Source organism: Triticum urartu, chromosome 2A, assembly GCF_056163025.1.
Source record: "Triticum urartu cultivar PI428250 chromosome 2A, HENAU_Tu73, whole genome shotgun sequence".
NCBI lineage: Eukaryota > Viridiplantae > Streptophyta > Magnoliopsida > Poales > Poaceae > Triticum > Triticum urartu.
In genome coordinates, this window is record NC_141874.1 from 717,035,759 (window position 1) to 717,056,381 (window position 20,623).

A 20,623-nucleotide genomic window follows, 5' to 3' on the forward strand; every position below is an offset into this window, starting at 1 on the left:
TCTACTGCGATAACGTCTCGGCGGTCTACCTCTCCGCTAACCCGGTGCATCATCGACGGACCAAGCATATTGAGTTGGATATTCACTTTGTTCGGGAACAGATGGCCCTTGGTCATATTCGTGTTTTACACGTTCCTACTTCCCAACAATTTGCAAATATCATGACCAAGGGCTTGCCTACAGCGTCATTTGAGGAGTTCCGGTCCAGTCTTTGCGTCAGCCGCGATGCCGCTTCGACTGCGGGGGGGGGGGGGGGGGGGGGGTTGAGTATATATGTTATGTGCATATTGTGTATTGGGCCCGCCTCCTAGTTCCTTGTATAGTTGAGGTCCGTGGCCCATCTTTGTACATAATATATACGTGCCTATGCACGAGAGCAATACATCGTGCAATCATATCTCATACACAATGATCCATATAATGCGTTATTGGTACACTAAATAGTGGTATAGATATTCTACGACTAGTTCATAGCTAGCGCAGGCCCAGTCCCTGTCTTGCTTGCTTTGTTTCTGTCAGACTTCAAAGGTTCTGCAGCCTGCTGTTGTTCTTCACGCTGATGATCCGGTTAAGAATGGCGGCCAGCCTGACGCCTCCCTGGGCAATGCTGAAGCCTGAAATGAAATAGCTTACACACAGACTTAAAGTAAGGTTGAGCTTGATGGCGTCGATCATGGTGCGTAGGTCATCCTTGTAGAACTTGCTGATGGCCGTCTGGATGACCTTGTCATCCCACACCTGAAAGCCATATTGCGTTAGACAGAGGAACGACCAGAGAAGATCAGCGCCACGTACCAATTATTGTTGTATCATACGGTGGTGTTGGCGAAGCCGGCGGCGGTCAGGGAGATCCGGTGCGGCGATCTTCAACATCATACTCAGACTTGTCCTGCAGCAACATGGGTGATTTTTTCCCTCAAGTTTACTTTAGGGAGTCTTCATGTCTGGTTTGGGGGCGGCGAGGCGGCAACATTGTCCCAGTGTAGGAATAATGTTCTCCTGTTCTTTTTCTGCTCCGCCGGTGTGCTTATGACCGGCGAAGGGCGCGCGGAGCCGTGTCTCCCATGGGTCTTCTGGGATCTAGTCGGTTTAGGTTTCTAATGGATCTGCTTGGATTCGATCGGCTTTCGTGGTCTTCGGAGTTTCTACAAGCCTTTTTTTTGCGTTTCCTTCTCTGGGGCAGCAATTTGGTTCGCAGAATCACGCCCCCCCCCCCTCCGGCATTTCTTGATCTGCATCGACGACTTTTCGGCCATTGCTTCTACGAGCTCATAGGTTTACTAAAATTTACTCGGCCAAGGCGGAGGCCAAAAGCGGGACTGAGCTATGCTCACGGCGTCTCGCTGGAGATGCAAGAGGAAGAAGACTTCGACGCTCCCAAGAATTTCATTGTATTTTAGTCTTTTTGTATAAGTGTGTTTGCAAGAATTTGTGATACTTAATATATGTCCTTCGACCTTTCCACATGAAAAACAACCAGTTGACCCTCTCCACACAACATCATGCATGCGTCCTCATGCTCGTCATACTCCCTCCGTCCGTGAATAAGTGTACTTCTACCATTTGTCCTAAGTCAAACTTTTATAATTTTGACTAACCTTTTAGAAAAGAGTAATAATATATATGACATCAAATTGGTAATTTAGGAAAATACATTTCAAAACGTATCTAGTGATACTAATTTAGTGCCATAAATGCTGCTACTTTTTCATATAAAGTTGCTCAAAGTTTTAAAACTTTGACTTAGGACAAAAACTAGATGTACACTTATTCACAGACGGAGGGAGTAGACATCAGCGTCCTGTCATATTGCCACTCCCTCCATCCAAATATATACGGAGTAATGTGTTTTCCACCAACTAAAACTTTTTTAAAATTGCACTTTTTTCGGAATCGAATTAGACACAGAAAGTCCTCAAGCAACTTATAAGTTATAACTAGCAAAGCCGATACAATGACTTTGAGAAAAACATTCGCTTGGATAATCTCTAAAGTGCCCAACATATGACTATTCTGCCCTCTCTAAACAAGACCATTGGCTTTTGGGCAATGGAGTTGAGAAGTCATGTCTTTTTGTTGGATCATCATAATATGTGCTCTTCTAGATGTCGATGTAGTAGTAGTAGTAGCAGCAGCAGCAGTAGTAGCAGTAGCAGTAGTAGTAGTAGATGTCAATGTGATTAACCTTTTAGTTTAAACTTTGTTGGAGACATCAACTGGGTAACGATGGATGCAGCTAGCCCAGGGTCCATCTGCACCAGAAGATGGTTGTATACACATCCACCCAACGGTGTTGCATTCGTACCCTGCACCGAACCCAATCATCCACACCCTATTGCCTTTCTTCATCCGGCCTTTAGCTTCGATGTATGCCAACTCATACCACACCGATGCACTCAACTGGTTTCCAAATCGATGTAGCGTCATTCGTGATGCCTCAACGTGCTTGTCTGATAGATCGAGGCCATGTTGTACTGAGGTGATAACCGCTGGTCCACCAACATGGATGCAGAAATGCTCAAATGCAAGACAAAAATTGGGGATGTATTGTCTCGCCCTCCTTGAGCTGAGCACCTTTTTCACCATGCGATAGAGCAAAACTCTGAGAAGCTCTGACCCCGGTAGGACAAGAGGTCCGGTTACCATGATATTTGCCTTCAGCGCTTCTTCAGCGACACCCATAATGTCTTTAGAGAGAGCAGTCCCAAAGTTTCCCTTCTCATCTTCCTCTTGATAAACACACCGGTAGGCAGCATCATTTGCTGCAGTGATTGTCCGGGCCAAATGCTCAAGCCGAAATCGAGCCTTGGACCTAGAAGTCGACAAGAGCTTGGCGGCACCGCCCATACGAAACAATATGTTAGACAACTGCATGGAACGCATATTTCCTGCATAGTATACTGGTCCAATGATCTCGGTAGATACCACCAATGCATATGATCCCCAAGGCATGACCTGCAGCATGTTGCTCGCAATCCCCACCGCAGTCACTGACGCAGTACACGCCATCCCTGAAAGGTTCATGAGGCGGATATCACCTCGCAACTTGTATCTGTTCACAATCATGTTAGCGTTGGATGGTACAGGGCAAAATCCACTGCAATTGGTGATAAGAACACGGATCGCATCACGGTTGATACATGTCTTGGCAAAAAGTTCATCAATCATTGGGAACACGATCAACTCTGCCTCCGCACGTGCTTCATCAAGCCCACAATTCCGCTCTATATAGGAAAGTATAGGTGGTACATATGTCTGGTCGCTCAAGCCTGAGCGCTCCAGAATAGTAGCTATAAAGTTGGTAGTAGAATCATCTAGCAAAGGCGAGAGATGTGCATGCTCAAGCAAGGTTGCCTTTGGGTATCTAAACTTGGAGCTTGCCACAAAGCAAACATAGTCAAGGAGGTATACAGTTCTAGGACGGAGTGCAAGGTAGAATGTTGCTGTGACGATGAAAAGAACGACGACGAGGAATAGGTGGATGGGACATATAGCACTGTACTGAGGCACAATCTGGTGAGCAGAGACAGCCCCTTGTGTAATCTTTGTGAGAACGACACCTGCGAGTGTAGTTGCAATGGCCATTCGCAGGATGAGGGTGTTGGCAGCACGATGGTATAGCAATCTTAAGTGTTTAAGACGAGAACTCATGTTGTTGGGTAATGTGGTGTACGTCGTGTGCATATGTCGATGAGGATAGCAACCAAGGCCAGTAACAATGGGATATTTATACAAGGGCCTTGAATATGTTTGAACGTTTCTTTACACTGAGAATCTTATGCTAGAAATACGTAACATCACATCTAGTTCAAATAAATTTCTAGCAGTCCTTGAGCAATGATCATACATCTGAGACCCTACAGCCCTACTTCTCAACCATATTTCGTACTTGCATATTTTTCATGTTGCACACTAGTGTGTAACCCATGTTTTTCGCACTGCACAACAGGAACACTCTCATTAAAAAAGATTATTAAGAAGACATTATAACACATATATTGAAAAGGATTATAAATGAACCAGCCAACTAATTTGGTATATCTATTTTTCTTGCACTTTCTGTACTTTTGCTTCTGTTTTTCTTTTTCATAAAACACATTTTTTAACGATAGATGGCAGCTTTGTGCTTGCGGGAAAAAGAATGAAAGGAAATATATTTTCTCACATTTGCTATAGTGCATAAAACTACTTTGTTTTTTAGTGGACTGCTTTATTTCTTGAAAAGTGGTAGGTTGGGTCGGATCATGCATGGGCCGGGATGCATACGTGTGACCTATTTGTTTGTCGGAAAATAAAATAAAATCTATTTTCTCACATTTGCTATACCGAAAAAGGCTTCCGCCCCGTTATATATATAAAACACCAACCACTCATTACAACCACCAACACAACAAAGAAAAAGAAAATCGACATGGATACAAAATACTCCCTCCGTCCCATAATATAGCTCTTATATTATGAGACGGAGGGAGTACTAGGGAACAGCTAACAAGGTTCGAAGGGCCCAACAAATTAGGACACTTGAGCCAACTAACATGCTTGGCCAAGAAAGTTTTATGATTTTTATCTTACTTTACGACTAGTTCGTAGCTAGCGCAGGCGAGTCCCTGTATTGCTTGCTTTGTTTCTTTCAGACTTCAAAGGCTCTACAGCCTGCTGTTGTTCTTCCCACTGAAGATCTGGTTGAGGATGGCCGCCAGCCTCACGCCTCCCTGGGCAATCCTCTTCTCAACAACCGGCATCGCCGAGAAGAAATATTCATCTGCATACATTGTATACATGCAGTTTAATCCGAAGAGGATCATAAGTAATCACACACAGGGACGGATTCAAGGGGGCGAGAACCCCCCCCCCCCCCCCCCCCCCAAACGATCGAGTCGTACCTCGTGAGCGATTAATAAGAGAAAGATGTTCCTACAAGGCTCCTTAGAGATCAGTGATTCTGGGCCGTTGGATCGGTTCCCTTGATGCGTTTTCGTCCGTTGGATCGAGAGGTGGGAGGATCTGGGCCGTCGGATTTAGAAGAAATACTGCTGGAATGAATAGTAATGGCAACAGAATGTAAATACCATGCCCCCATCAGGGCATTTTGGTCATTTCGCGTGGTGGGGGTATAAAAGGGCCGGCTCCCCAACCCTAGCCTCCTCCTTTCCCCGCACTCGCGCCCCCTCCCTCGCCCGCCCCGCCCCGCTCGCCCGCCTTTCCCCGCCCCACCGCCTCGCCCACCCCGCCCCGCCGTCCCGCCTCGCCCGCCCCGCTCGCAGTCTTCTCTCCCCTTCCCAGCCGCTCGCCCCGCCGCATCGCCGCCGCCTCCTCCTGCAGTCGCTCGTCCCTCCTCCTCCACCCAACCCCTAACCCTAGCAGCTCCCGCCGCCGCCTCCGCCGTCTACTTCCCCGGCGTCGTCACGGTCGTCCTCGCCTGCACACGGCAAGAGGAGCGCCCCCACCCTCTCCTCTCCTCCTCCCCTCATCACGAGCCAGGATAGGGAGGGCCACCGTGGCCGGGCAGGTCAGGCGGCGCGTCCAGATCACCGAGGAGCCGCCCGCAAGGTCGGCCATGGCGCAACCGAGCAGAGCAAGTGAGGAGGGAGACGCTGGTTCCTCTTTCCCGCTGTTTATATAGGTCTGTATATCGTGATTCGTAGGGATCAGGTTAGGTTTGTTAATTTTAGCCTCGACATGGTCCGGTTGCTGCGGATTGGCCCAGTGGATTTGATCTCCCCCGAATCTTTTTGCATTTGGATCCTTTTGCATCTCCTATTCCTCTTTTGGTTTCTTCTTCTTGCCTCTGCCTTTCCTTTGGATGTTTCTTGGGCTATTTTGGCTGCTTGCTGGGCGTTTATTTTCTTCTCTTGCTTCTTTCATTTTTGTGTGCTTCCTCTTCACCTGATTGACATTGTATTGTTTATGTGCTGGCTAATTTGTTTTGCAGGTACTACGCTTGTCGTGGATTGCTGCCTCACGTGTACGCAGAGCACATCTTGGGTGTTTAGGTAGCTACTTACCCCCTAATTTATTTTTCTTATTAGGTTTGATGCGTGTATGGCTCCCTAATAAGCAGTTCTCTTTGGTGCATCATGTTCTTCCGGTTGCTTGATTGATTAGAGAGTCATGCCATATTTATTTATGAGAGGAAGTGCTTGATAGATAGGGATTTAGTAGAAGAAACTGCTATATGGGGATGACCGTTGTATGTTTATTAAAGAAATTTTTTATGCAGGCCTCAGGCTTTCTTGGGTTTATTAAGTGAAAGAGTTAGATTAGCCAGCCAGTTATCTTTCGGTTTGCACATAAATCCTTCATCTTTAGTACCTGAGCTCAGCCGTCTTGTGAATCTTTAGTACCTGTATGTGCTCCTGCGATGAATTCATCGTTTCTGTTATTTGAATAGAACAAAATGGTTTGATTTTCTCAATATGAACTTGATTTGCAGGGAGTTGTACAGGAACAACCTCAATGGCGAGATCCCAAAAGAATTGGGCAAACGGAAGAAATTGATCGGTTTGGATTTGTATGGCGATAATCACCGGAAGAATCCCCAAGTCACTTTCCAAGCTCAGCTCACTAATATTGATGTATGTATTATCCTCTGATTGCAGTTAATTCCTCCACAGTACAAATGCCCACTCTGAAAAAACTAGAGTACTAATTGATGGCATCTTTAGTCCAAGTGATGTACCCAAAATGGCTGGGTAGTCGTGCCCATAATTCGGATCATACTGAAATGCAATTTAAAAAGTTTGTTAAAAGGATGTAGATTCATGCACCTCCGGGAAGAGGACGACCCGCGGTGAGCAGCATCTGATCCGCCGTGCGAAGTTAGCTAGCGGTCAGCGCCCTCTCCACTTCCCCCACCCCCCTCTCTCTCACAGTCTCGCATGGATTTACGAGGTCATTCCCTCAAGATTTGATATTTTGATCTGTTCATTTGCAGGGGGTCGGGTCCCAAGGGGTAGAGATGCAGTTCTCTAGAGCTACTGGGAAGAAGAAGGTATGTAAGCTCTTGCTCTTCTATGTTAATTTAGCAAACGAAGAAAATAGGAAGAGTATCTGCATATCTATTTTGGTGCTCTCAGTCTCATTTCATGATTTATCCTGTAGCTAAGTCTATTTCATGTGCATATCCTGTGAATCACCTGCTAGCTGTTGATTTACTCTTTGTTGTGAGTTTGTTAGAAAAAAAATACTTTCTTATCTTGGTTCTGATTGTGCACCTTTTTGGCTTAGAAAAAAGAGCAATTTCTTGAGCATGAGCAACTGATCCCCAGGCTGCAGGTACTGATTTCGTCTCGACTCGGTGCAACTACTCCACGATTGATTCAATCCAATTTTCTGAGCCCAGACCAAAATATTTGTTGAACAACTTGCCTCAAGTATATTGGGACCCTTTGTGATCTATATTAGGTGAGAAAATCATGCTCAGTAATATAATTTTCTGCAATAGGACTATGGCTTGATAATACGATATACATGATATTATCCATGTCCTATGACAGTTTAAATTTGGTAGTATTCCGCTAGGATTGGAAATACTCTCTTGGTAATTAATATTAATATTTGTGTGGTGTGATTGACTGACTATGCAAAAGAATCTTGAGTATGATTCATATAGTGTGGGGTTTTAATTATACTTAATGCTTAGGCCTTTTGCTTGAACATATTGTTACTTTTGACTAACAACAAGTTCATAAATTGTTGCTCTATAGTGATAGTACTCTTAGATTATTTCATTCTTATTGGTTTGGATGCTGAAATATCTCTCTGACCCTATATGAAAATATTGGTTTGTGTAAATAATGCACATCACATAGTTTTTCTGTTGGTAAGTAATTCTTAGATTGTTTGCTATGATACCAGAATCTTCAGGTGATAACATGAATGATGCTGAAATATCTCTCTGTGACTTGCTTGCTTCGATTCTATCCATTTGCTCCTGTGCAGCACGCTAGCTCGCCGCGGTTCATCAGGGAGCAAAGCGCCCCGGCCATCTCTCTCTCTCTCTGATGTCAACCTCGGTTGCCTTTTATTTTCAGATCTGCAATGGGCTGAAGAACGAGGCAGTCCTTGGAAGCAGCACGTACATGTGATGCCCCTCTCACTCTGGTTCTAAGGTTGCTTCTCACCATATTCCATTCCTCTCACATTTTTTCTTTCTTTTCTGGGCTTTTACTATCATGTGTGTGCTATGCTTCTGACAAAATATCTAATTCTGATGTTTATCATGTCTATGTAAGCATTATGTTCTCCTTTGTTTAATTTCATTATTGCTATGCAAAGAGAAATCAAGGATTACTTCTCTTGGTACATATGCAGTGTATTTTTGTTTCGGGTAGTAACAGTTCAGTTAGAGGTGAGATGCATCGACATAGATGGTTGAAGGCTATACATTAGTTGGATATATAGATTGAGCAATACACATGTTGCACCATCGCTGAATTAGGAGAAGAGTAAATGGTGCATTTGGTTTTGAGTTATTCTTGGTTTTTTAGTTGTGGATTACTGTTAAGAATGATTGCCCTTATTAATAAGGATTTAAATGTGTTGTTCCAGATCCACATGGGTTGGTTTTGAGTTATTTGTTTGGGTTAGAAAATTGTCAAAGCATGCATCTATTAACATTTAGAGAAAACTTTGCATGTGTTTATTCTGGGTTGTAGTTTTACCATAGTATCCTAGGAGATGATATGCCTTCAGTGTCTAGTTAGTACATGTCTCTCCTTTTCTTTTCTTGATACAATGTTAGATCCATGATAGTACTCTTTTTAGGTGGATTTGCTTTGTATTAAACCCTAAGAATAGTTAGTAATAGTTGTGCTTTTGCTTGTGTCATCTATAACGATGCCTATCTGTGTGGATGATGTCCTTCTTCTGGGGTGCATGGATAACGAGGCTTCCTACTGCCAGCATGTTTATATGTATATTATGATCATGCTATCTCTGCTTGTGTTAAAGGAGCCCTTAATGATACTTAGCTCTAAATTTTATATACTACTTGCTCTTCAATAACTGTATATACTATGAACGGTCTGGTCTTGTTTTGTTCATAGCTTGCTTCACGATAGAGTTGAATTATTTCTGAAAAAGGTTATTCCATGTAACACCTTGTGTTTCCCATTCTGCATTATTTATCTCTTGTTTCTGATGAGTATTCTGTCTTCTAATCTTTTCTCCGGAGGCTATCTAATATTTGATGATTGCTATTTCTACAGATGGAGTTCAATCTTGTGTCCCTGCTTCAGGGAAATACCATTTGGCGTATCCGTGTGTATGTCTCACGACTATGGCAGCACCGTGGTGGGACTGATAATGAACCCATTACGGATACATACCGCCAGGGTACAATCATCCTATCGTCTATATGATTGTTGCCTAGACAGTTCTTTAATTCCTGTTCTCACAAATGCTTACACAATAGTTCTTCGACTGTCAGGGTAACCACATATACGCTGAGGTGCTAGAAATAATATCAACAGCTTCATGGAATGTATTGAAGAAGGTGATGTCATCATGACTCCAGCAACTCCACTTACGCATCCAGCAATCTTGCAGGGAATAGTTCTAAACCATCGGCTTCAGTTGGCATGTTACCTGAGGTAAATTCAGTTTCCTCTTTGCCTATGCTCTATAGACTTGGTCGCCATGCCTCTGTGATCACATTACTTCCCATTTTCAGGGTCGTACTTCCCATTACAGGCCGGCGAGATGGCAGATTCGGTTAGTGAGAAGATCGTCCAAAAGAACATCGTCGAGAAAGACGAGCTGATGCAAAGAGGTGATTACTGTTATTCTGCCAGTCGGCATCGCTTCCACTGAAAATGGGAGGTAAATTCAGTTTCCTCTTTGCCTATGCTCTATAGACTTGGTCGCCATGCCTCTGTGATCACATTACTTCCCATTTTCAGGGTCGTACTTCCCATTACAGGCCGGCGAGATGGCAGATTCGGTTAGTGAGAAGATCGTCCAAAAGAACATCGTCGAGAAAGACGAGCTGATGCAAAGAGGTGATTACTGTTATTCTGCCAGTCGGCATCGCTTCCACTGAAAATGTACCCATGTTTGTTGCCTGATATGATTTTCCCCCTTGTGCCCATGGTTTTCAGGTTTGAACCATTTGTTCCTGTTATTGCCCCAGTGAGTGCGGGCAAGAAAGGCAGGAAGAAGTGATCCCTTCTGTTAGGTATTTATCTTATCTGTTTAACTTGCTTTGATGTGCATGTTACCATTTCCTTGCTTTCTTGTGTACATATTGTTCTACTTCATTTGTCCTCTGTTATCATTTTACCTTGTATCAAATCATGGAGTGCTTTGGGCCCTCGCATGATGTGCACCATCCTTTGGAGTGCTTAGGGCCCTTGCATGTACTTGCAAGTAGATTTGACTTTATTGCCTTGACTTGATACAATGGTACTATAGATTTGACTCAGGCAATAAATTTGTGGCATTCGGAAACAGTGTGCAGTACAATTGTATCAAATCTATTGGCATTTGTTATTATGCTTATTGATATATCTCCTCCCTCCCTGGACTATTATTGCAGCTTCTCGTGGCCAGGGTCGCAATGTACGTGGAGGTGTTCAATAGAGGGGACATTTTGCCGCCCTACAGCATCAGGAAGAGGAACAGCAGGACCGGGCTGCGCTTCACCTATAACGATGGCATCTGCATGAACTCAGTTAACCTGAACTCCATAACTGAAGCTATGTTTATTCTGGTATATAATCTGTCTTGCTCATAATTTTCTGTTGCTAGAAGTTAGCTTCTCTATACAGTCTGATATCGCTAATCTCAAATGAATCTTTATTTATTATTTGTTTTAGTTAGTGCACCAATTTTCTTTTGCTGTGCAGTGCCTTTGAAGATGTATAGTGGTGGTGCAGACGAACTGATCTTCCTGTTCGTACTCCTACATTGCATATCTGAATTTGGCCAAGAATGGACCCCAATGCTTCTATTGCCTCAGAGGCATGCTGACCTGCTCTGCCTCCCCCTAATTTCTATCTTACACTCCTTTATGCCCTTCTGCTTCTTGATTTGATGTGCCCTGCTATCATGCTTCTTGGGTCAAGTTACTTAGTTTTTGGAGCTCTTGCTTTGTTTACCTCTTTGTTATGTTCTATGTCTTCCAGATATATTGGTTAAAACCCATCAGATTGTTGCTCTTGATTTGAAATTCAGTTGATATGAAGCAAATAAAAGGCATGCAGTGCTTTACGATTTGAGCCGCCGCCCCTCCGGCCTGCCCGCCGGCGGCACACTGCTCTTCCGGCCGCCCCTGAGCCCACGCGGCTCGCGGGATCATGCGCAGCCCCAGAGCAGCACACAGCTCACTGGTCCGATTCGTGCCACCCACGCCAACCTGAGATCCGCCTCTGCAGGTATGAACTCCCCTCCAATGTCCTCTTCTCCATCCATTATTTCTCTATTTTGTTCAACTTGTTAGCCAAGGGGTTCAGATTCTTGCCATGATTGATTGTTAGTCTTTGTACATGAATGAATTAAGATGTGATGTGAGACGAGAGCTAGCAACAGATGTGCTTGTTCTACATATAGGTGCACTTCTTTAGTTGATGCCTGTTACAATATTGAAACCATGTTACTCTTTACTGCACTAGGACGTGATGGCCAGATCGTCGCGAGCCCCTACCCTGACCCCAAGGTTGCTGGCAGCATCAACCCCGACGGCGAGGTCACCGTCACCCCCAACCTTGACGCCCAGGTCAGCAGAAGGTACATTTGATTGCTGGTACATTTGTTGTCTGAAGGCCCAAAGTTTTTAAATCTAACTTTAACCAAAGCCTTGTGATTTATCCAACTGAAGATCCAAAGCTTGTAGTTGAAATGATAGTTAGGTGGTACAAGGACCGGCATCATGTGTACCTCATTCATGTGGATACTAAAATGTGCTCTCATCCGCTATTTTGCTAGGACTTCTTTGTTCTCTTTCTTAATGCAGTCGTTGATAAGATAATTTTTATAATGTTGTAAGCCCGTAGAGAACATATGTTTCATAGTCAGTAGAATTGAGAACATTGTACATTGTACAAGGTGTTTAGTAATTCATTTTTAGAGTGTGGATTTTGTTTCGTCACGTTAGTAAAACCAGTAGCACCGTGGATCATTTTGGTACTGCTAAAATTTGGTCTTCCATAAGAGAATGGTTTGTGAACAACATTTTATTTTGATGGATCTATGGAATTGATTTTAACAACATTGTGGACCTGAACTGTTGTATGACAGGGTTAGTATTGGTTGCCTATTCTCACCAGCCAGAAAATTGTACAATGTACTAATAAAGGGAAAACATCCGATCAACAATCAAGAGTGTCTCGTGACAAAGTTTTGGATTTGCATCTGTCACCTACTATGTAGAGTATCTATTTGAAACATTACAAACCCCAACATTGGTCTTTCCATTAACTGTTTCACTAACACCCAGAGTCGGTACTGGTTTTTTACATGAAACAAAGAAGTGTTGATCGTATTGTATATTGCAGAAGGTAGATTAAGTGAGGTGACCTACTTTCTCACTACTTATTTGCTATTGACTTTCTTAACCATCATCCTATGCCTTCATGTTTGTTAGGGTTTATATTTTGTTGCATTAACTAAAGCACCATGTTTTGTTATTTTACTCTGTTCATTTTTATAAGGTGTGGATGGAAGAGTGACAATAACTACAGGTTGGTCAAAGATTGAAAGAAATTCTCCTTTAAATTAGTTTGGTCAAAGACATGTATGTTTCCTTGGTCTACAGAATGTCAGTTTACTAATCTTGCTAAATGTTTCCAGGAATATGTTGCTTGATGTTAGTTTACTAATCTTGCCTTCTTGATAGTTCCTTCTTGGTCACTGTAGATGTCTATTGTTGTAAAAATGTTGAGATATCTTCTCCAGGAATATGGTTTTTTCTTCACTTTCAGGCCAATGCTACTCAACTTCTCTTTCAGCGACCTTTTCTTTGAGCGACGAGAAATTTCAACCGTCCTTGGCGAAGGACTGCTATCTGATTGTCACTAGCCTCTTGTGTAAATGCTTCGCTTTCAATATTTTGCACTGTCTTGCTGCCTATGTGCTACTCAAGCCTGATCTATTAAACATTACTTGGCCTATTCCTTTGTGCCGAGTTTGATGTGCCTCAATTGTACTCTATGATAAGTACTTTGATTGGAAAATTCATGAGGTTAAAGATTTGCATTGCTTTTCGTGTTGAACCGTGCATTGATTACATATTTCAGGGCGTGCTTCTTACTGATTTAGCGTTACCTGGTTACAAAAGGTTAGGACCGGCACCCTCGCGCCAAGGCGTGTTGCCAATCTAGTTCCATAATATTTCTGCTTGCGTACACATATGTAACCTGCTTCGCCCCCCCTATTCCGTTCTGCCTTCGTAATTAACGTGGAACCTCATGCGTCAGCGCATGTACGGGTATAGCCCATTAGTTACAAAGCACAAAAATGCCAAGAAGGCCATCGTGGAAAAAAGGCCCTCCTAGTCATAGCACGAAGCCACATATCGCTAAGTCGCTCGTCTGTTCGTTTCCAAGCCGCTGCCCGCTGCTGCGATCGAGACTGCCGCTCAAATCAGGTCTCTCCCTCTCGCCACCGTCGAGAAGCGAAGATGGAAGCGGACGCCGGGACATGCAGGCGCCGCTGCGCCGGATCCACGGAAAAGTTGCCGGCAGCCCGGACACACGGCGATTGAGTGGCAACAACGCAAAGGAAAAAAAGTAATTTGTTTTCTCATCAGATTAGTTTGTGCCTTTAAAAACTATATATAGAAGTATAATCATACACAAACTATAGGCATTAATGAACACTATAACATTCTCAGTTATTTATTTGTGTTTGTGTAGACGTGAAGATGTAGAAATATGAATCAATTCGTTATTTTTTCAAACCAGTTGGTTCATGTTCTCAGCCATCAGAAAATGAAGCTATTGTGCAATCTAGTGAAGCGAACAAGCCTAATCCTAACTAACGCTAAAGAATTCCATTGATGCCATGAGGTAAGTAAGAACTATTTAATTTCAGACATTTAAAATTTTGTGATATCTGATAATTATTCTACGAAATAGCCTGGCCATAATTAATTTAGTCGATATGCAAGCTTCTAATCAATAAATTATATATGCCACAAATAAAATTCCATGAATCTACATGTCTTGTGTCGTTGTCTTTCTATCAGTGCTCAGATCTTTGTTTCCTCTCATCACTGTAACAGGCCGCACTACCGGAATCGCCCCCTATGCCGACGGCCAGGGCCGTCGGCATATCCCTGAGTACCGTCGGGACAGACCTATGCCGACGGCCCCCGTCGGCATAGGACCGTCGGCAACATATACGTCGGCATGGCCAGGGAGGCCGTCGGCATAGAAAAGCCGTCGGCATAGATGCTTTCCTGACGGGGGCCGTACATCTATGCCGACGGCCCAGGCCATCGGCAACATTCACGCCTAACGACGGCCGCCGTCAAGTTTGCCCAACGACTGGTCGCCACGTGGCACACCTATGCCGACGGCCTAGCCGTCGGCTTAGTTAAAAACTAAGCCGGCGACTAGGCCGTCGGCATAGGTGTGCCACATGGCGACCAGACGCTGCTCGTGGACCAGGGCTATGCCGACGGCCTAGTCATCGGCTTAGTTTCGAACTATGCCGACGGCCTAGCCGTCGGCATATTCCTTCATCCGGTGCTCCCAGTAGTTGACACGTGGCATCTATGCCGATGGCCTGGCCGTCGGCATAGGGCTGGCGGCATAGGGCCGTCGGCATAGTTTGCATTTGATTTTTTCTTTTTCCTGTTTGTTTTCAAATCAATTCAATTCAAATAACAGCACATATCAGCAGATATATATATAAACTCATGGAATAGACATATAGAACACAACGGGATATCATCCGGCACCATCACAACAATATATGCATAAGCATCATCACAATCAGCACACACATAAGCATAAGCATATAGAGAAGCACACAAGTCATCTAAATGAACATCACCACACACAAGTCATCTCAAGAATCATCACCACACACAAGGCTTAAGCGCCAGGACGTCGAGCACCGCAGAGGTCGTCATCGCCAAGACCGCCGAAGCCCAGGTCGTCACTGCTAGCAGTAGCGCTACCGCCAAGACCGCCTCCACCTCCGCCTCCGCCTCCGTGGATCGGAGTGGTCAGGCTCCGTGTCTCGGGAGTGCTGCGAAGATCACCGCCAACCGTAGATCCACCTGTTCCCTGGATGTTGAAAAGACATATTAACGGGATATATGACTGTGTTGAAAGGCATGACATGCTTTGGGTGAATAGATTGGGGATGAACTAACCGGCAAGGGGCCAGCGTTCTGTGCCACAAACTCCTCAAAGGTCAGCAGCACTGGTTGTGCTGGAGGGCATTGTGCTGGCTGCAACTGAGGACACCTGTCGGCCGCCATTTCCTGAAAAGCATGCTGTATCTGGCGATCCCTCTGCACTTGGTGTTCATAAAGCCTCTGATGCCACGCCATGGTCTCCTGGCGTGTGTACTCCAGGTAGGCCTACGGTATGACATGATGGAACTCATAAAACTACTAAATGCGGAAAATAAAGTGAGCAATGAAGATAGGAGGGAAAATACTTACAGATTGTTGCTCCTGAAAGAGGGACTGTGCACTGGTCACTGGCTGGCTCGTGCGCTGGCTCAGGGTCGGGTCGATCCGACGGAGCTGTGTGTAGGAGATAGTAGGAGTGATCACAACATCGAGAACCGCCTCCCGGCCGTGCTCCTTGGGCCCCATGCTCACCAACGCCCTCTCGTCCAGATCCGCCGCAATGGGGTCAGGTGTGTCAGGATGTAACTTCAGATACGCTTCGGAGTAGGCCTTCTTCCTCCCCGCGGTCTTCTTGTCGTAGTACTTGGGCTCGCCAGGCTTGGGGTCCTTCCGCGTATGGGCGATCTCCCACGCCTGCATGTGTGAGAGTGGCCGCTTCAGTTTCTCCTCCTGCACCACCAAACAGAGGTTAGTCATACATAAGAAAGTGATGGTAAATAGGAGAAGAAGAATGTTTAATGGGGTTAGTCATACATTAACTGCCTTGTGGAGATAGTGGTTTCAGTTTCCCTGAGCATGTACTCCCTCCTTCCCTCGGTTAGCCTTATTTTTCATTCTCATAGCCGCCCAGGCTCCAGCCTCATCACACCAAAGATCCACCAATGCCGCCCAGGACTCGTCTTTTCCATAACACCAATTTGGACACACCTACATAATGAAAGCATAATGGCATGTCAATACGAAACGGTGAAATGTACCACAAGGTAGTGAAAGCATAATGAAAAATCTTTTATACTTACCGCCAAGTACTCATGCCTCTCCAAGGTAATGCCCATCCTTCACGCTTCTTCCTTGGTCATCTTCACACCAAGAGCGTCGTGATAGTATGTCGAGATGGCCACATAGCGCACCTCGTACTGCATCTGGCGGGCCTTCTTCTTGCATTGGCGCAGCATGATCTGGTCCGCTCTGGCCCTGTGCTCCGGAAGAACTCGATAGAATTTCTACAATCATGCATGAAACAAGAATGGAAGAAGCCATGAGTTAAATCATTCATGAAACTAGAATGGACTTGTGCTTCTGAAGAGAACTCACCCAGAAAGTAGTGATCACGGCCTTGGCATGGGTCTCATGTTCCGCGTGGAGGGCCGCTTCCCAGTGGTCCCAGCTCGTGGCCAAAACCCGACGGTTCGGCTGCCTAACTGGATCCGGACAGTACAACCCCGGCCAGTATAACTTCAACAAGACGGTGATGAGGCCGTTGGGAATACGGACCCCTTTAGAATATATCCAGTTGTTGCAAAAGAATGAACTATTAGCATGTGACAAGCAAAATAAATAACAACCGGAATAAGCATGTGACAAGCAAAATAATGAAATTATTACAAAGTGGCACTTACTCTTTTCCCGTGGGTTCAATGAGCCACTTCTGCTCCCCAGTAGCAGGAACCTGCTTTGGTAGCTTTGCGTTACCACACAGCCACCCCTTGTTGTCAACCCCCTTCCCGTCACCACCATCATCCCCGCCACCACCCTCCTCCTCGCCTGCCTCCCCCTCCCCAACCTCCTCCTCCTCCTCCTCCTCCTCCTCGCCTGCCTCCTCCTCCACCACCACCTCCTCCTCCTCGTCGTTGTCCTCCTCCTCCCCAGAGTGTACCTCACTAGAGGAGGGTACCTCACTAGAGGAGGGCCTCGAAGACAACACCCCTAAGTCGGTGAGGGTGCGCTCTTTCTGGCCACGACCCCCTGTAGTGGCTCTCCCCCCACCACCTCGCCCTCTAGAGGCTCTCCCCCGCCCCCTCCTCCTCTAGGGGCACCTCTCCCTCGACCTCCCTTTGAGGAGTCATCGTCAAGTAGCCGAGGGGGAGGATTACGTGCTCGACCACTCCGACTAGGCAGGCCGACGACCTTGCGTAGGAAACCCACGCCGTCGGCCTTCCCCTTGCCCATGTTCCACAAACCTGCATTGAAAAGAGAATAAGAAATTAGTAAATTAATGAAATGAAGGAAAAGGCATGATAATAAACACATTAATAAAAATGCATAAAAAGGCATATTTCTAAACTATAGAAAAAAAGACTTGAAACGTACATCTGCTAGAACCCATATGAATCATGACTGTTGTAACCTCTTTCTCGGTCCGTCTCATCATCACTATCAATCATATCATCTTCGTTGTCCGACGGAGGTGGAGGCTCTTCCTCGTCGTCAGTGTCTTCATTTAACTTTTCTAGCATAAGTATGTCATTTTCATTGACAATGGTCTCACCATCATTCTGTGCATCGTCGATGTTTGGATCCACATCATCATCACCCAATGGTCTAGCATCATCGTTTCTAACCACATCATCATCATCATCGTCAGTTTGCTCTTGATAGAACACTCCCTCGTATGTCATGGGGTTAATGTTGTAGTAATCGTCTTCATTCGGGTCTGGTAGCTTACCATGTGGCGACACCTTGAACACAACTTCCCAACCCTTTAGATACACTTTCTGGCATGGGTAAGGCAGATAATATACTTGTGTAGCTTGGGTAGCCGTAATGAAGAGATCGGCTCCGGCATAGACGGTTGATGGTTTAACTTCGACCAAACCAATGGAAGGCGTATGTTTTACCCCCTCCCACGGATCGAACCGTCGGCATTTGAACACAGGCAGACTTAGGGTCTCACGTCCCTGGCGGAATTTAACCTCGTATATATTTTGTACCCTTCCGTAGTAGTCTACTGAATTTTGACCGGGGGTGTACACTCCGGTATTTATAGTTTTGGGATCGGGCCGGCTGTTTTGGTGCTCCTCTGTATGGAAGCGATACCCATTCACATCATACTTTTTACATGTCATGACGGCAGGGTCAAAACCCATGGAAACCCATCTCAATTCATCATCCATAGATATGTTCGGATCTTTTCCCTACAAGTATAATGGAAATTGTTGCGTGCATTAGTTTGGTTAACTAATAAATGTTGAACTAGGTATTTAATAGGGGAGTGTGGAAAATTACTTTCTCCATGAACCAAGCAACAAAATTTTTACGTCCAGGGTTTCCATGACGGAGAAGAGTAAGTGCCTCCGCCTCAGTAGGAGGATTCACTCCCGTCCATTCCTCTTGAACGAAATCACTAAAAAAAAGAAAAGCGGTGTTAGACCGGGACTAAGTGAACATGGAACATGATGATGTGGAAGACATAAAGGAAAGTATGTCAACCTCGGAAAGTACCAAGAATGGTGCAAAGCATCCACCAGCGGCTGCAGAAACACACCCAATTGCTTCCCCGGGTATTCAGGCCCCGGAATGATGAGCGACAAGAACATGGTCTTCCGTTGCATTAGGGCACCGGGAGGAAGATTGAGCGGAATTACAAACACAGGCCAGCAGCTGTATGGATTGGACGACATACCATATGGATTCAACCCATCACCTGATATGGCTATTCTGACATTCCCAGCCTCGGCTGCTTCCTCGGGGTATTCTTCATCGAACGACTTCCATGCTTCCCCTCCCGATGGATGTACGATTTTTTTGGATTGTACCTTATACCTTCCTTGTGCCACTTCATCATTTTGGCAGACTCCTTCGTGATGAAAAGGCGCTGCAGTCTTTTTACAAAATCAAGATACCAAAGAACCTTAACGGGGATGGTTAGCTGCTTTTTCTCACCATCCTCACCGAGCACCTCAATGTACCGAGACGAACCGCACTTCCTACAGTACTTGTCATCCGCATACTCGTGCCTAAACAAAAGGCAATTCTTCAGGCAAACATCTATTTTCTCATAATCCATAGAGAGTGCCTTCATGATTTTCTTTGTATCGTACATGCTTTTCGGCAGTTCATGACCCTTAGGGAGGCTGTTAGCCCATACTCCCAGGAATGCTTCGAAGCATTTCTGGCTACAGCCATACTCAGCCTTGACTGCAATCAGTTGCGAGATGGCATCTAGTTGAGATATTTTCGCACCCGCATAAAGAGGTTTCTTCGACGAGGCCAAGACCTCCAAGAAGGCCTTTGCGGTTGCCTCTGGCTCCTCCGGTTCATTCTCTGAAGGTGTCGCATTTGCCGTTTCTGCAACAATGACATCATCTAGCATGTCCCTGACCCCGTCGTCCTCATATCCATCGATGCGTTGTCGCATCACCTCCTCTCTACCACGGTCCTGGTCGGCTATGTTTATCGGTGCCATGTCAATGTTTGGCATATATCCGTGCGTGCGAAGGTGCTCACTCATGTCCGTCTGATTTCTACGGTGACGTCTGGCACATCTCGCACAGGGGCATGGTGGGATAGTTCTCATTGGACGACGGAATGTCTCCTTCAAATACACATCAGTTTTCGCGATCCACTCTGATGTTACTCGATTCCGACGGATAAAACCACTGTACATCCACTGATTATCTGCCATCCTCTGCTTTTATGCAAGCCAACATAATTAAGGACTCACTTAAATTAATCACATCAAATTTTCAGTTTCTACCTCGTTGAATCCACCTACATCTCTAATAGGTAAAGATGGGTCCTAATCCCACCCGAGGATGTGTAGATTGAGTACGTTCTCCATCCTACCCTGTTCTGAGACAAAATTTTGGCAACACCTCCCCGATGTTCTCCAGATACACGTCTCGGCAAATAGCCGAGAGAATGTGCTCCAGAGAACAATGGGGAGGCGCCGCCGAAATCCTGTCTCGGAACGGGGTAGAACATGGAGAACATACCCAATCTACACATCCTCGGGCTGTCTGTGGAAAACGCTGGACAATCTAAAAGAGCTGCGGTGATAAATATGCAATTGAATGCATATTTATCGATGCAACCCTTTCAGACGGGAGACGCCTAAGTTACGCCACTTGACTTGAAAATGAAATCTAGTGACATGAAAAAATGGAGGAGATGGACTTGTAGCTCACCCTCGGCTGTAGAGGAAGTAGTCGAACAGCAGAGGGATGCTCAGGGGGACCAACGCGTCGTACAATGGTCACTCCGATGAAATGCGACAGCACAAAGCCTGCAAAATCCACCGAAAGAACAACTTAGATCATCACATCTCAGTCAATCAAAATTTTGTCTTCATTTTTTTTTGCAATATCATCATGATGA

At 45.3% G+C, this 20,623-nt stretch overlaps 3 protein-coding genes and 1 pseudogene across 3 annotated transcripts in view; 1 reads left to right on the top strand and 3 right to left on the bottom strand.

Annotated features, from left to right (window-relative positions):
- Positions 1–671: 671 nt before the first annotated feature.
- Positions 672–20,623, bottom strand: part of LOC125534306 (endonuclease 3-like) — a 46,771-nt gene continuing 26,819 nt past the window's right edge. The window contains exon 4 of the mRNA XM_087542273.1: positions 672–738. Coding sequence (XP_087398399.1) covers positions 672–738 — 67 coding nt within the window. The remainder of the gene's footprint in view (positions 739–20,623) is intronic.
- On the bottom strand, positions 2,114–3,684 carry LOC125529907 (3-ketoacyl-CoA synthase 6 pseudogene; annotated as a pseudogene).
- Positions 5,183–13,204, top strand: LOC125532168 (uncharacterized). The gene is made up of 15 exons (XM_087545103.1): positions 5,183–5,579; positions 5,933–5,993; positions 6,434–6,575; positions 6,751–6,829; positions 6,935–6,991; positions 7,269–7,404; positions 8,034–8,111; positions 9,210–9,336; positions 9,431–9,593; positions 9,674–9,822; positions 9,903–10,001; positions 10,101–10,177; positions 10,538–10,711; positions 10,848–11,375; positions 11,613–13,204. The coding sequence occupies exons 1-5, from the start codon at positions 5,558–5,560 to the stop codon at positions 6,970–6,972; spliced, it is 342 nt and encodes a 113-aa protein (XP_087401229.1). The 5' UTR covers positions 5,183–5,557; the 3' UTR covers positions 6,973–6,991; positions 7,269–7,404; positions 8,034–8,111; positions 9,210–9,336; positions 9,431–9,593; positions 9,674–9,822; positions 9,903–10,001; positions 10,101–10,177; positions 10,538–10,711; positions 10,848–11,375; positions 11,613–13,204.
- On the bottom strand, positions 15,039–16,006 carry LOC147987086 (uncharacterized; the record flags this gene model as incomplete). Its single annotated transcript, XM_087545104.1, has 3 exons — positions 15,039–15,233; positions 15,323–15,532; positions 15,617–16,006. Coding segments are annotated over 3 exons (795 nt in total), but the record flags the coding sequence as incomplete, so codon positions are not given.